Raw genomic sequence first — 16,253 nt, 5'->3', positions numbered from 1 at the left:
GAATCTTGGTTATTGTTTTTTGCCATCCACGTTTATGAGTAATTCTCACTTAATTGTATTATCAAGACTATAAAAGTTCATGTTTTCACCGAATTTTGTGTTGGTCCATTATACTTCTGGATGGCAATGTTGGAACTTCTTAACCAAGCGCGTACTATCAATAGATAGAACGAAGATGACGTCACTCAGGTCTTTGTTATTGTTTTTTGCCATCCACGTTTATGAGTAATTCTCACTTAACCGTATTATCCAGACTATAAAAGTTCAAGGTTACACAGAGTTTTGTGTTTTGGTCGGGTTATACTTCTGGATGGCAATGTTGTGAGCTTTTTAACCAAGCGCATAACTATCTATTCACTAAGACTTTTTATCTCTTTGTACGGTTGACATATCGATAAGAAATGGTGTGTATTTTATTTAAACACAGACCACCAATACACAATACGCTTCAACAGTCGTAACGTCACTTCCCTTGTAATGACGCATGGTAACTTAGTAACTGGCTCTAAACTATCGGAACAATGGCGGACGCCCTTATGAAATATTTATCCGACGAGCATAAAAGCGTATCCAGAGGAAAATAAAAACATTATAAATCTGATCATGTTTTGAGTTTTACACACTCTGACCACAGACAAGACATATGAAAAGTTCTAGCCAGCATGAAGAATAAAAAGTACGATTTTCTTTGTTTAGAACCATGATGGTCGCCGTTGCTGGGCTACGTGTCAGTTTGGTTGTCAGTGTCAGGCTAGAAGTTTACGAAGGCTTCGCCCGAACGCACTCAGCAACTTTTTTTTAAATGAGCTTTTATATAGCGCAATATTCACTAAATTTGCTCAAAGCACTTTACAAGGGGCCCCTGGCCAACAGCAACATTTAACATTTAGGACGGGACATGACGCCTGTCAGGCGATGTTACTATTTTTTTCTGACCGAGACAACGCTGTTAATGGCCAGGTATCATTTTACACCTGAGTACCGTGAGAGAATGTGAGTAAAGAGCCTTCTCCAAGGACTCAACTATGCGCCGAGCGAGACTCGAACCCAGGATATTCCGATCCGAAAGCGAGTGTCATATCACTAGACCACATAGCCGCACAAACTAGGTAGGTTCTGTCAAGAAACGCAGTAAAAAAAAAAAAAAAGGGAGACAGCACCTTGATGCAATGAAAATCATGGACTTGGACACACTAGCTATCATTCTACAGCATAGGTACCTACTATATCGACGAGAAACAATTGATAAAATGTTGAAAACTGTACACATCTGCGCTCAAGAATAGAGACAGATGGCCAGTGGGGCCAGGGGGTCCCGATAGTTCAGTTGGTAGAGCACTCGCTTCACACGCAAAGGGATCGAGATCGATCCCGGGTGCAGTCGAAATTTTGTTCTGACCCCCCTGTCCACCCAGCAGTGATCGGGTAGCTGGGCCTGTTAGATCTGGCGGAAAGTACTTTGCGATAGACTAGCGTCCTATCCAAAGGGTAGCAAGCAATTGCTATTGTCAGTTTCACGCTATAGAAACCGGGATAAACTCCGGCTCCATGGGCCCAACAGCTCTGAAATACTTGGTTTGTTTTATTTTAGCAAGTCGAGTCCAGAGAAAAGACGCACATTTTCGCCACTTGCATCAGCTAACCGATCTGTCCCTGGTGTAGAAGTCCTATAGCTCCTCAAGAGAGGAGTCATAGCAACCATGTTACACACATTTTCGTGTGTTTATACGTTATTTCAGGCTGGGAAATGTTGTTAGCTTTTATGGCTAAGCGCTAAGCGTCAATAGCAGACGGATGGGGAGAACAACCATGATATAGGCAGGGCGCATGGCACATATAAAATCCGGAAAAGAGTTCGGTTAGGCTATTTGGGTGGCTATTTACAACAAGGATCCGCCTTAGAAAAAAAAAGGAGAGAAAAAGATATAAAGTCCACCTCTATCATTATCATCACTAACATCATCATCATCATCATCATCATCATCATCATCATCATCATCATCATCATTATTATTATCATCATCTTCATCATCATCATCATCATCATCATCATCATCATCATCATCATCATCATCACTACCACCACCACCACCGCTACCATCATCATCATCATCATCATCATCATCATCATCATCATCATCATCATCATCGTCATCATCATCATAATCACCACTACCACCACCACTACCACCACCAATGCTACTACCACCACCATCATCATCATCATCACCATCATCATTATCATCATCATCATCATCACTATCATCATCATCATCACTATCATCATCATCATCATCATCATCATCATCATCATCATCATCACCATCATCATCGTCGTCGTCGTCGTCGTCGTCATCATTATCATCATCACCCTAATATCAATTATTATTTTCATTGAAATGTACAATGACTATCAATGCCATCCCAGTGCTATAATACAGGTCCAGTCTAGAAAAGGGAACAATAATGAAATTCAAGCCCGAGTTAAAATCCAGTCGGAGTTACTTCCCCTACGGGGAAAAAATAAGGAATTTTATTCGGGAATAACATTTTTCAAGCATGGCTAAAAACAAGTTACTCACATGTAAATATAAAGGATTGTGTCATTATATCTTCAACTCTAAAGATATTTCTTAAAATGTGGAATTGATGTTTGATTATTGTTCAGAAATAGGTTGCTTTTTATACGTGGTTCTCAATTTAACACCACCACCACTACAACTACTACTACTATTACTACTACTACTACTACTACTACTACTACTACTACTACTACTACTACTACTACTACTACTACTACTACTACTACTACTACTAACTATACTACTACTACTACTACTACTACTACTACTACTACTACTACTACTACTACTACTACTACTACTACTACTACTACTACTACTACTACTACTACTACTACTACTATACTACTACTACTACTACTACTACTACTAACTACTACTACTACTACCACTACAACTACTACTACTATTACTACTACTACTACTACTACTACTACTACTACTACTACTACTACTACTACTACTACTACTACTATCGGGACCTCTTAATCCTTGATAAATATGAAAGAAAAACCTTGATGTCAAAAAAAAAAACACAACCCAAACCACCCCCCCCCCCCAAAAAAAAAAACACAAACAAACAAACTGGTTTCTATCTCATTGAAAGTGTAAAACCACTCTTCGGGGGGAACTGAATACAACATTATGTATATATGATCTTCTGTTTTCAGAGTGATGACACCTTTTTTTATTTTTATTTTCTAGTCTAAATGTATGCTGGTTGTCAATAAAGACAGACCTGCCCGCTACTACAAAAAATTCGAAGTTCTACGATTTTTTGGCTTCAATTATTACAGAGCTGTATAAAGACATTAAATTCAATCAAACTTGTTGAAAATGAAGTTTTGGTGCCACAGCACATAAATTTAGCAATTTGGTAAGGTGATATTAGTATGTTATGTGCGGCGATGTGGTCTAGTTGTATGACACTCGCTTTCGGATCGGAAGGTCCTGGGTTCGAGACCCTCTCGGCGCATAGTTGAGTCTTTGGAAAAGGCTCTTTACTCACATTCTCTCACCGTAGTCAACATTGTTGTCTGCGTCGGGAAAAAAATTGAAATATCGCCAAACAGGCGTCATGTCTCGTTCTATATGTTACGTATTGCTGTTGGTCAGTGACCCCTTGTAAAGGGCTTTGAGCACGTTTAGTTAGCAGGGTTAGACTAACCCACACCGGAGACTGACTCCGACGACCCGCACTGCCGTCCTCTGCCGTCTTCCGGATAAAGACGTCGGGTGTAAAGAAAATAAAGAGAAGAGCCGCTAGACCTTACCCATAACAAGCACCGACGTCCTCTGCCGTGTTTTTTTTTTTTTTTTTTTTTTTTTTTTCGAGCTTGGTATGGGTAAGGTCTAGCGGGTCTTCAACTTATTCTAAGTATCTTTTTAATTAGCTTTATATAGCGCAATATCCACTAAATGAGCCCAAAGCACTTTACAAGGGGTCCCTGGTCAACAGCAACATTTAACATGTAGGACGAGACGGGACATTTTGTCCGTGTCCGACGTCTTTATCCGGAAGACGGCAGAGGACGGCAGTGCCGGGTCGTCGGAGTCAGTCTCCGGTGTGGGTCAGCCCTTTTGATTCAATTATGCAACCTATTCATTATTAGTCTTCCGAATGACTGGTTACAAGGATTTTGGAACCAAAACAGTAAAAGGTGTGACGTCATGACTTTTCTTCCCAATCGGCGTAATTAATTGGGCTTTCTCGAAAGGTACAAATCGGATTATCTATTATAAACGATGGTTTTCCCAGATAGTTCTAGGTTTCTAGTATAACATTAAAATTCAGATGTTTTAAGTTGTTAATATCTAAGATGATGTAAGTAATTTTTCTTCCAACCTTGGCATTGACTTTATATAACCAGAGACATATCGCCTGAACTCACGATTCAACACGAGGTAACATGTAGGTCAAATTAATTAAGTGAGCGGCATAGTTATGTATATAGATAGGGGATAGATACATATATCCTTTATATATATATATATATATATATATATATATATATATATATATATATATATTATTTTTTAAAATATTTACCACAATGTTTGAGGCAGTCTACATTAATGTTTCAGGCTTAATTTGCCATCGTCAGGACTGAGTTGTTTTGTTGACTGTTGTTGTTTCTTGAAGTGGTTCCGGTTTAAAGTTAATTAACAAGAATTTCCGCCGATGTGGACACGTTCCGTACATCTCACTTACTACATGTCGAGCACTTTTCGTACCATATTTGTATCAAACACGATTCAATATATATATATATATATATATATATATATATATATATATATATATATATATATATAGTCGATGTCTTTCACACCAGAGATGAAACCTTTGAGAGAGAGAGAGAGAGAGAGAGAGAGAGAGAGAGAAAGAGAGAGAGAGAGAGAGAGAGAGAGAGAGAGAGAGAGAGAGAGAGAGAGAGAGAGAGAGAGAGAGAGTCGATGTCTTTCACACCAGAGATGAAACCTTTGAGACGAGGTCAAAACACCGGTTTTGATAAGTAAGGTAGCATTGATATCCTATAGTATAACATAATTTTTATTTACATACAAAAAGCGTCGCTCATTCACTTGACCACGGCGCACGGCGTTGTGTAGTTTACAGCTGTTACATAATTGAGATAAAAATATTTTTGCAAACAAAATGTAGGTCATATGATCACCCAACCCTCCCCGCCCCGCTTATAAAACTTATCAAGAAACCGACAACTACAACCGAGGAACAGGGGATATCCCAGAATTCCATTATTCTGGGAACGGAAGTTAGCGGCCCAGGGGATTCCCTATCGCCTATCATTGCACTCAATGGGACGAAAAAAAGGGAGCTTTGTTTCAAATTCAACTTATTTTGTGAAGTGATAATTGCTTTCATTACTGATGGAATTTTTAATTGTTTTTCTAAATTCAAAAGTACTGTGTATATTGAACTTGGAATAAGTTGTTATTGGAGATTATATAACCTTTGTGAATATCGAACTTCTCAAATAAAGGGATTCATAAATTTTATCCGAAAGATCAACGAGGGCAAAAAAATCTCGTCGAACAAAAGGTCTCCAGCGATCTTGGATCGTCGCAGTAGCTCAGTGATTTCAAAATTTGAATGGTAAAGATTTAGCTTATTGATTCCTGTTCAAAATAACTGAAATTATAATAGTTTGCTTGTTCATGTAGAGATACATTTGTATTGGTAGTTATTGACAAAGAAAATCATAGCGACCATCCCATCACTTGAGTTTGATCGTTGTCCGACGACTGTCTCAAGACAAGAGTAAGAGAAAGTGAGTGACACGGTCAGGGCCTGAGCAGTACAGAACCAGAGAGCATAAAGAATGCGTGATCCGCTGAATGGATTTGTCCACTTATTTTTCAAATTTGCTTTAGTTTTGCTTCTCCTCAATCACTGTCTCATCAGCCGAATCATGTAGTTTTGTAGTGTCCATTTTTAGTGTAGACAGTCTAATTATTATTAAAATTAAATGAATGAATGGCTTTCATTGACCTTGTTGCTGTCAATCTCGACATCATTTATTCCCACTTATTGATCGTTATTTTTCAAAATTTTATGCTTTTATCTTTATTTTATTGCGTTATCAAAGCCATCCCATCAAACATGAGTCATCATTGCTGCAACATTAATAGTATAGGTAAAAACAAGTACAAGTACAAGTAATAAAGAATCAGAACTTGATCTGGCCCTTTCACTTTCATTAGTAGACAAATCTGAAAGAAAACGAGAACAATTCACCTGTCTCTACTCTGAGGAAGGTTGTTGTTTTGTAATCCTTTTTCTTTCTTGTATGTTTTCGTTTTCTGATTTGTCTGGAACACCCAACTCTTTTTTTAAAAAGATTTATTTTTATCATGTTCATATGACATTTAATTTCAAGTGTCATTAATGTAGTATCAATCTAGTGTGATTTTCTCCCCTTCTTTCATTTCATTTAAAAGTTTTATTCATGGTTGTCACTGTTGGTTTATTGATTTACATAGCTGCTATTGGGTCATAGTCATGTTGTATTTTTTATTCGGACTGTCAACGTACTCGGTAACTTTAGACAGTTTAGTGAGCAGCAGCAGTGGGAGTCAAATCGTAACCCAACTCCCCCATAGGAAAGTTATGACTGGAAATTACCTATCGCTTTTACTAAAAAGTTTTAGGGGGGTACAATTGAAGATGCATAACTTCATTATAAAAGAGGAATATCGCAGATATTTTGGTATCATTACTTTCGTTACTAACCGGGCACCTAGCCTCAGGATCTACGTACACTGTAACATTTATACACTGTAACCTTGAATCTCGCCTTTAATGGGTTAAATTTTATTCTTTGATTTTTAAAAATAACACACACGCGCGCACTTACATACAGAGCGAGGTCCATCTATTGCTTGTATTGTCGCGGCAAACCAGTTCGGAGCTACCGTGTACGAAGACACTCCCTTTTTTTTGGTACTTCATCAAAAACTAGTAGTATTTATTACTTCTTTGCTTTACTTGGAATCTTATTTATGTCTCTGGATACATTTTAATGAACACCAACTTCTTAGTCCTCAGGGAACATACACTGCAAGCCGTAAATACGGTGCTAAGACTATTACTATAAAATCAATCCAATCAATTTTATTGCAATTACTTAAAACACCTTGGTTGTTGGGTGAAACAATCTTAATCTTAGCAAATTTCTTGCTCTTGAAAATGAATCACAAGACTGTAATGTTTTGAACCCAGTAGGTAACTTTCCAAAATGTCTTCATGGATTATTTTTTTACATTCAGGTAAACCCAATCAATCTGATATCTATAGCAAGTTTTTTAAATTAAGTTACCCTGACGGGTTTTTGGTTCTACTTTGTATACTGAGAAGCTTCCAAATTTAGAGAAAATGGGATTGTAATTGTAGCAGCATTTTCATTTAGAGTTTCAACTTTGTTTAGACAAAGTTTCATATGTCTATTCAAAAAGGATCAATGGGAAGTGCATGTAATTTACAAAAGTTTCAGAAAAAAAGCAGTCTTCAATTGGTCTTGATGTTTACTCACTGGTCAAGGACTGGACCAGATTCGGATTATTTATGCTTTCTCAAGTAAATCTTAATTTCGATTGCACAATGTATCGATTTGTAGAGTTTTGATCTATCACTATCACATTTGTGAAAAGAGTTCCACTCTTCAGTATGTCATATTTCTTTTTCAACTGCTCTTCTCCCCTACCCACCCACAGTGAAACGATAGCTAGTTCTAGTTTCTGTCAGAAAAAAAATAATTGGGGATATATGATTATGATAAAAGACTTATAAAATATCGGATTCTTGTAACAATATTGCCCAATATGTTTACTCTTCATCATCATTTTGTGCACTTCAGTTTTCCTTTATGCTCCCATAAGATCTTTAGACAATTTGTACGCTGTCACTTAACGGTCTGATTATAATAATAATAACTTTCTGTTCAGTATATGCATTGGGTTGCAAGCAGTTGTTGAATTTGTTTTTACCTTGCTGAATTAGGGATAAATCACTCACTATCCACCTCATTGACTTTGGCTGCCCGCACTCTGTGGTGACAAAAGTCTGCCCATTCCCTTCGTCTGTTGACGGTTTCATGAATCATATAGTTCTCTTCCATTCATCTCTGTCCATTCTAGGATGTTTTCTTTTTATATAACTAGGCCTAGGTCTTCCCCTTCTTCGTTTGCCCTCCATTTTCCCCTGTATCACATCTTTTCATTAGCGCTAATGAAAAGATGTGATACAGGGATGAATCGCCTGGCAAATTAATAGATCTATTCCGTCGTCGTCAATTATGCATAAAGCATAGCATTGCTGTTGTCGATATACAAATCTACAGATGTGACAGGCCGTGAAATAAAAGAATTATGGATTATATTTCGATGGCGTCGCGCGCAAACCGTCTAAGTCCGCGATCGGCATGAAATCGTTTTATTGGCTTAAACCATTCTATACCCTACGATACACCATGTCTATTAATATCTAAGAAAACACGAAACTCTAAATTGGCGAATTTGACATGCGATCAAACCGTACAAGTCCATTGGGTCTTTAAATTGCCGGTCTCAAAACGTCTATCTCCGTTGTGATTCCTTCTTGAATGTTTCAATGTCAGGTGATTGGTCTCAGTTACAACAATGCCTTTTCCTCAACTTAATGAGTCTTTAAAAAATCTAAGCCAATAGCATCATTGTTTAAATCATAGACTGGCTCATGTATTTATTTGATCTTTTTAATAATTTATCATTTATCATAACATCGTACTCTCATTTCTTGATATTGATATTGAGAGGTATACTTCAAATGTAATGTTACACTGTTGGCTGTTGGCATAATGAAATACACCCAAGAAAAACAATGATTCTTAAAATTCTCTAAAAGTTAAAATACATTGACTGATATTGCTCTAATAGCTTTTGTTCTCTGTCATTATTGAAGATAATTAGCTCACTTGTATTCTTTTACTTATGTCAACTGCTTAACGTTATGCTGCCTTACAGCCGTGGTAAACGAATGCTTCAACTCGGTTTAGAGACTCAGAAGCAAGCCAAAAGACGAAAGCTTCTTGAATCACCTGATGTGCAATTGCACAGAGAAATCCTTGAGCCTTTTCAGGACATTCTGAATCTATCTGTCTCGGAATTGATTGATGTACAATCTGACATGGATATTTAGTTTAGTATTGATGAAGAAATGTTTAACTTTTGTAATATTAGTAGTGGTGAGATGGAGAGTGAAAGCGGTAAAGAAGGTGATGAGATGGGCAGTGAGAGGATCAGAAATGATGAGGTGGAGAGAGACAGGGGAAAAGATGATGAGGTGTACAGCGGTATGGTGTAAGATGAGGTGGACAGTAACAGTGGTAGGGCAGCTGGAGGTAGGGTGGAAGATAATGAGGTTGACAATGACCATATTAGGTTGGAAGGTTAAGAGGTGGAAAGTGACCATGGTAGGGTGGAAGGTTAAGATGTAGACAGTGACCACGGTAGGGTGGAAAGTGTAAAGGTGGCAGTGACCGTGGAAGAGTGGAAAATGAAGAGGTGGACAGAGTAGGATGGAAGGGGATGAAGTGTGAGGGAACCAAAAGTAGAACAATCTCGAAGAAATATTTGGACAAACGCTTAACGGAGCAAGGCAAGGCTTATGTTGGCAGAAGATTAGACAATGAGTCAAATAAATCTGTTCAATCATGAAAATAGGCAGTCTCAATGGGGGGTCGATGCTCGTGTAAAGCACAGTATCACCAATGCAAGAAGATAAATGACGAAGACCGAAGCAAGATATTTAATGAGGTGTGGCAGTGGATGAGTTGGGATGAGAGGAATGTGTACAGCGTGTGCTACTTGTTCCTGCACTGAAAGCTTCTGTACTGTATACTAAACTAAACTGCAGGTGCATAATTAGTAATCAATTTATAATTCAGGGACTGGTGACTGTCTTTCCTATCTCTGGAATGAGACAGTGGGGGCATTCACTGCTAATGAGTTTGCGACATGTTTATATGAGTTTCACGAATAAAAAAGATCATTTTTATACAATGACCGTGATCTCTGATGACCCCACTTATCAAAACTGTAACCGTGTGTTAGCCACAGCTCTGAGATTGTTTTGCATCAAATATGAAAAGATTTTGGTGTAAAAAATCTTGGAGCGGGGTTACACGCAGATGAGGTGGATAGCGTACATGCAACAGTTGAAAGACAACTGAAGAATGCTCACGTCTATTTACCTCTTGATTACGTGCAATTGATAAGGTCAGCAAGAAGGAAGCCACGTACCTATCTAGTTAAGTACTTGAAATTCCAATTCTTCAAATACTTTGAGACATTTGGCACAGAAGAGATTAAAAGTACTAACCCTGGAGCTGGGGAAAAAGTCACAGACATTTGTGACTTAAAATAGTGGGTCAATTCATTTTTAATTATTTTTCCAGACGATTGGGTAAATCTCAAATTCGGGTGTGGGGATCAACTCCCTTCCATTAATAAATAGTTTTTTAATGAATATTTCAATTGTGAGTTATTATCTGTTACACAATTCACTTTAATAAATCAATCTGAAATGAATTTATAGATATTTTGCAATTTTATATCAAGTGTTTCAAGGACCGACACTACATGTTCCCATGCTAAATACTTCAACTGGGGTCTCCCGCTTGACCCTTTCTTTTGGGTGTTCAAAAGAGGGAGGGGGGGGGGGGGGTCGCAGCTTCTAAGGACAAGATCATTGTAAAACGTCTCATGTACTTTCCATCGTCCAATAGAATAATTTCCTCAAGCACTTTCTTCTATTCTTTAAGCTTCCTATGAGTGTTAGACGGTACTTTTATAATCTACTGTGTCGACTGACTATTGATGTATGGTTTGTGCAGATCGGATACGTAAAGTGATAATAAAACACTCCACTTATATAGCGATTATCCGCGAATACCCTAAGCGCTTCACGATTTACTCCCCCCCCGGTTGAAAACAGACACAGAACACAATGGAAATGACACAACGTTAGTTAGGCGTCTTACAATTATTCGGACAAAGACAGAGCTGTCCTTATGGCCAGGTACTCATTTACACCTATGTCGAATGGAGTAATATGTGTAACGTGCCTTAATTGAGGACTCAACACCCGGCAAAGACAAATACAAATGGTGACCCATGTGTTCATTCAGCACGTCTGTGGAAGCTTGAACTTCATTTAAAACGAGACTCACTGACCACCGAGCTCGGTTCCACAATTCTAAAAAATTGCTTGATTCCCCACTGGTCACTTCGTTTTTTAAAGCTATAAATCGAAAAACGAAAGTATTGCAAGTTGAAATAACCACAATGTCCATACGTATTGCAAGATGCAATGCAATAACCCACGCACAATCCATCCAAGTCCCATGCGAAGGACCACAAGTCTCGTTAACAAACCGTCTAAGTCAACAACACATCAAACCGTCTAAGTCAGTGACACTTTGTCGACGTGCAAAACGTACAAGTCTGATAAATAATGAATGCACAATAAAAGAACCAAAATTATGGTATCAATGATTGTATTAAGTCATAATTGGCTTGAATTAGCCTATTAAAATCTCAAATTGATATTTCATTTACTAATTAACGGTTTTATCGCTCTCCTGAAAAACTACCTCTTCTGGACATAGACGGTTTGCGCGCGACGCCATCGATTTATGTTTCTTGTTAACTGAGCAACTATGAGAACCATTCATACATGTTTACTGAAAGTGAAAAAATAATATATATCCTAGACTTGTCATTTACATACAAAGATTAGTTTAGTTTCAATAAGATTTCCGAATAAAACTTTCCATATCTAGATATGAAATTAAAATTTAATAGTAAATGTTTTTGAATGGAGGGAACTGATGTAAACCCCCTTCACTCTACATTTTTTTTCTTCAAATCTTTTTGGTAAAATATGATATTTAATATAATCTCACTTAAATGCTGATTATAAGAACAAAACAATTTCATTTTGTAATTCATTATATGTCTTAGTGATGATATTTTAAGATTACCCCTTTCAAAGCCAGTTGATGCTTGGAAGGTTGAAGATTTTATTCATTACATTTTTCTTGTATGTGAATTTTCCTCTTTATCTATGTGGCCTTGTGGTATGACATTCGCTTTCGGATCGGAAGGTCCTGGTTTCGTGTCTCACTCGGTGCATTGTTGAGTCCTTGGAGAAGGCTCTTTACTCACATTCTCACACCATACTCAGGTGTAAAATGAGTACCTGGCCATTAACAGCATTGTCTCTGTCGGAAAAAAAAATTGTAATATTGCTTACCAGGTGGCAGGTCTCGTTCTACATGTTACATGGTTGCTGTTGGTCAGGGACCCTTTGTAAAGCGCTTTGAGCATTATGTTTAATGGATAATGCGCTTTATATATATCTCTCTTAATTTTTTAATTTTAGATTTTGATGTTTTATTAATACTCGTAAATTGACTGTTTTTCATATTTTGATGTATATTGATGATACCCCTGAACTGATTTTCTTTTTTTTTTTTTTTAAATTTCAGATGGTGATGTATCATTGATACTCCTAAATAATTATATCTTCAGTTCTCCTATATCATGGAGAAAGTGACAGATATTGTGGATTCAGGAGGGGGAGGTGGTGGTGGGACAGAAGTACTCTCCAGTCTCCCTGAATCCTTGAGTTTTGATTTGGATGTAAAAGAGGAGAAGCCAAGTGAACTTGGGATGATTGACAATGACATCTTGGAGTTGGCAAATCAAGTCGGAGACGAGATGGATACTAGCGTTGATGAAGAGAATATAGCATCAGAGTTATCCTTCTTGGAGGGTGCTGAGGGAAAGGAGACGGGTGCTGTCGACGTCCAAGATGATCCTGGTCTTGCTTTTCTTGTTGGAGACTCGACAAAAGTGGAAGTGAATGGAGATGATCTTGAATTTCTAGAACAGCAAGATTTAGATGATTCAGATTATGAGGATTATGAAGAGGTATCTGAAGAGGAAGAAAGTGATGATGATGACGACGAAGATGAAGATGATGAAAGTGAAGAAGATGAGGAAGATGGCGAGGGTGAGATCAAGATGGAAGAAGGTATGGAAGTGAAGAAAGAAAGTGATATAAAAACAGAAGATGATGATGGCGATTTTGGACAGGTTTCTTTCTATGACGATCCTGAATCTAAAAGTTCTATAGATGATCTTAAAATGCCAAAGAAAAAGAAGGAAAAAATTAAAAAGAAGAAAGGAAAGAAAAGAAAAGTCGACGATGGTGATGAGGTTTCAAAGGCACCAAAGAAGAAAAGGAGAAAAGTAAAGAAGAAGAAGAAGGTGGAGGGCGAAGATGATGAAGACGAGGATGGAGATGACGATGAGGATGATACTGTTCCAAAAGCGGGGACAAGAAGAAGAAATATCAGGTAAGTTGGTATTTATAACTTTCTATGGTGTGTGTAACTTATCAAAATATTTTAGTGAAGTGTAAGTGTATGACACAGACCAAACAGTTTTTCAAAAAGATAAATTTTTGATTTTGTAAATGAGTCACTCAAATTTAGTTCATTCAACACACTAACTGGTGGGTACGTGTGTGGGGTAACAAAATACCACTTTTACCAAAACCACATATCATATATGATAAGCATTTTTAATTGTTTCGAAAGTTTAAGAATGACGAAAAATACAGGAATGAGAATTTTGTGGGCTTTCCACATTTGCAAATTTATTATTGGTTGGAGGGGAGTGGGGTGAATCTTTTGCTTTTTCATTTATATATTTTCCCACCTTTACCTCCGTGTGCCCTGCCTTAGGACACTAAATAATCACTCTATTTCATTGCTTTGATAACACGATCACGACATGGTAATTGGAAACACTGTAGGGGTCGTGGAAACCAAGATTGGTGATGATAATCTTCAAGGATTTTGGGATGTTCTTAGATATTTTCTGCTGCTTTTGCCTTGTCAAATATTTTCCTTTCATTAAAGCTCAGGTCAAATGGTGGATCCATGAAATTTTTTTTTTTTTAAAATCAGCATCATGTCTTCTATCAGTGTTTGACATCTGAAGTCAGTTTCATGTATTTTGGTGACATTCCCATTTTTATGATGTCAGCCATAACACATGTATGTGCATATTATATGTAATAATAATGACTTTGAAGTGATTTATAATCCACTTGTATTTATTGATTGGTAACTGCAAAACTTTTACAATTTTTTTAAAAGTAAGCTGATATGGAGATGTCATAGAATAGAGACCCATTTTTCTCAATTTGGTGTGATGTTAGGATTACTTTTACTTTTATGGAGATATCAGACCTCTGTCTACTACTATGAAATCAATTTCAGAACTTCATGACCATCTCGAACTCATTAAATCTTATTGAACACGAAAGTTGATACCAGACTACGTTATCTTAACGATTTTGAAGTGTTATTTAATCATTGTGAAGGAAAATTGTTGACTTTTTAAGTTAATAATAGCAACTGCAATTTTTATCACCTTAAAATTACGCTCAAGTTGGCAGGTCTGATATATGCACTTCGCTGTAGTACTTAGCATTACTGTAGGTAAAGTTTGTCATGATATTACAGTAATTTTCAGTCTGATATATGGACTCAGCTGTAGTACTTAGCATTACTGTAGGTAAAGTGTGTCGTGATATTACAGTAATTTTCAGTCTGATATATGGACTCAGCTGTAGTACTTAGCATTACTGTAGGTAAAGTTTGTCATGATATTGCAGTAATTTTCAGTCTGATATATGGACTCAGCTGTAGTACTTAGCATTACTGTGGGTAAAGTTTGTCATGATATTACAGTAATTTTCAGTCTGATATATGGACTCAGCTGTAGTACTTAGCATTACTGTAGGTAAAGTTTGTCATGATATTGCAGTATAATTTTCAGTCCTAAGTGTTTGTATAAAGAGGCTGAAGAAACTCGATTTAACTTTGAGTGCGTCTTCCTAAATGGATTTTTAAACCCATTATTTACCTGCCTCTTGTACAGATAGAATATTGGCAATATTTTGTGGAATTCAGATTTTTTCCCCATCTAGTATCAGATTTAAAAAACTAAAATGTTGATGGGAAATTGGTGAAAATTCACTACATTAATTTCAAAATTAATAATTTATGTCAATAATAGAGGAAATTTTGTCCTTTTTTTTGGGGGGGGGGGGGGGTGTTTTTGTTTGAGTTTTTTAAATAAAGAAAATAATTGAAAATAGTCACAGAATTTTTTTGTTTGATACTTAATACAGCCTCGTGAATAATGTATTGCGCTCACACCTTGAGTTAGGGGTTAAGATTTTTGTTGTTGTTGTTCTTTGTAAAGAAATATTGATCCATTTATTATTCTTCACTTTGCTGCAACTGCTGTGTGGCTGATGCTTGTGTTATCTGTCTTCTTTATTTCCCCTCTGGCTGAAGATAAGTATAAGGAATTTTTATAATGATTTAATGTTAATTTACTTTATAACAGAATTCACCATATGACTATTTTATTTTTCTCTCCAATGACGATAATAACCCAGCTATTTCTACCGTATTTTATTATTTTAAAAAAATCTCATCAGGTCTATACTGAGTGAAAAGGATCTTGACAAAGAAATGTTGTCAGCTCAGAAGGAAGAATTGGAGCGCCAGAAAAGGTTGATGGAGCTCAAGCAGTCTAGAATGAAGGAAAGTGCAGCTGCAGCAGCGTCAGCAGCAGCAGCATCAGCATCATCATCTTCCTCGGGAACACAAGCTACAGAGATGAAGTCAGCATCAGTGTCTACGGATGCTTCCTCTCCCAAAGAAAAAGACTCTCAGCTCAAATCTTTACTCCAAGGTATATTGAAGAACTTAACAATAGATTGTACCACACTAATTTTGTATGGAAGTTAAAAGGATTCATTGATGGGTTGGCAAGGATGTGAGATAGAGAAAAATCAAAATAACAAAGAAAAAGAACTTGTAACTGATTTAGATCTTGACCCGATACAACAGAGAAGACGGTGTGACAAAATGACAATATTTTACACAGGCCTAAACGACCATGACCAAGTGAAATTACCCCTCTGTGATATTCAATAAAATAAAAAGAAGCCATCCAAGTTTGTGGCTCCCCACTCAAGAGTGGATGCTCACTTGTGCTCGTTCATATCATTGACATTGAGAC

General features: G+C 37.0%; 1 protein-coding gene across 1 annotated transcript in view; it reads left to right on the top strand.

The window, feature by feature from the left end:
- Positions 1-5,355: 5,355 nt before the first annotated feature.
- LOC144975370 (uncharacterized) overlaps positions 5,356-16,253 on the top strand; it is a 49,133-nt gene continuing 38,235 nt past the window's right edge. The window contains exons 1-3 of the mRNA XM_078919375.1: positions 5,356-5,700; positions 12,632-13,504; positions 15,667-15,923. Coding sequence (XP_078775501.1) covers positions 12,687-13,504; positions 15,667-15,923 — 1,075 coding nt within the window. The 5' untranslated portion in view covers positions 5,356-5,700; positions 12,632-12,686. The remainder of the gene's footprint in view (positions 5,701-12,631; positions 13,505-15,666; positions 15,924-16,253) is intronic.

This window comes from Berghia stephanieae, chromosome 6 (genome assembly GCF_034508935.2).
Source record: "Berghia stephanieae isolate SIO BIC M18660-M18661 chromosome 6, UCSD_Bste_1.3, whole genome shotgun sequence".
Lineage (NCBI taxonomy): Eukaryota > Metazoa > Mollusca > Gastropoda > Nudibranchia > Aeolidiidae > Berghia > Berghia stephanieae.
The sequence above is the reverse complement of the archived record's forward strand: the minus strand, read 5'-3'. Positions and strand labels throughout refer to the sequence as shown.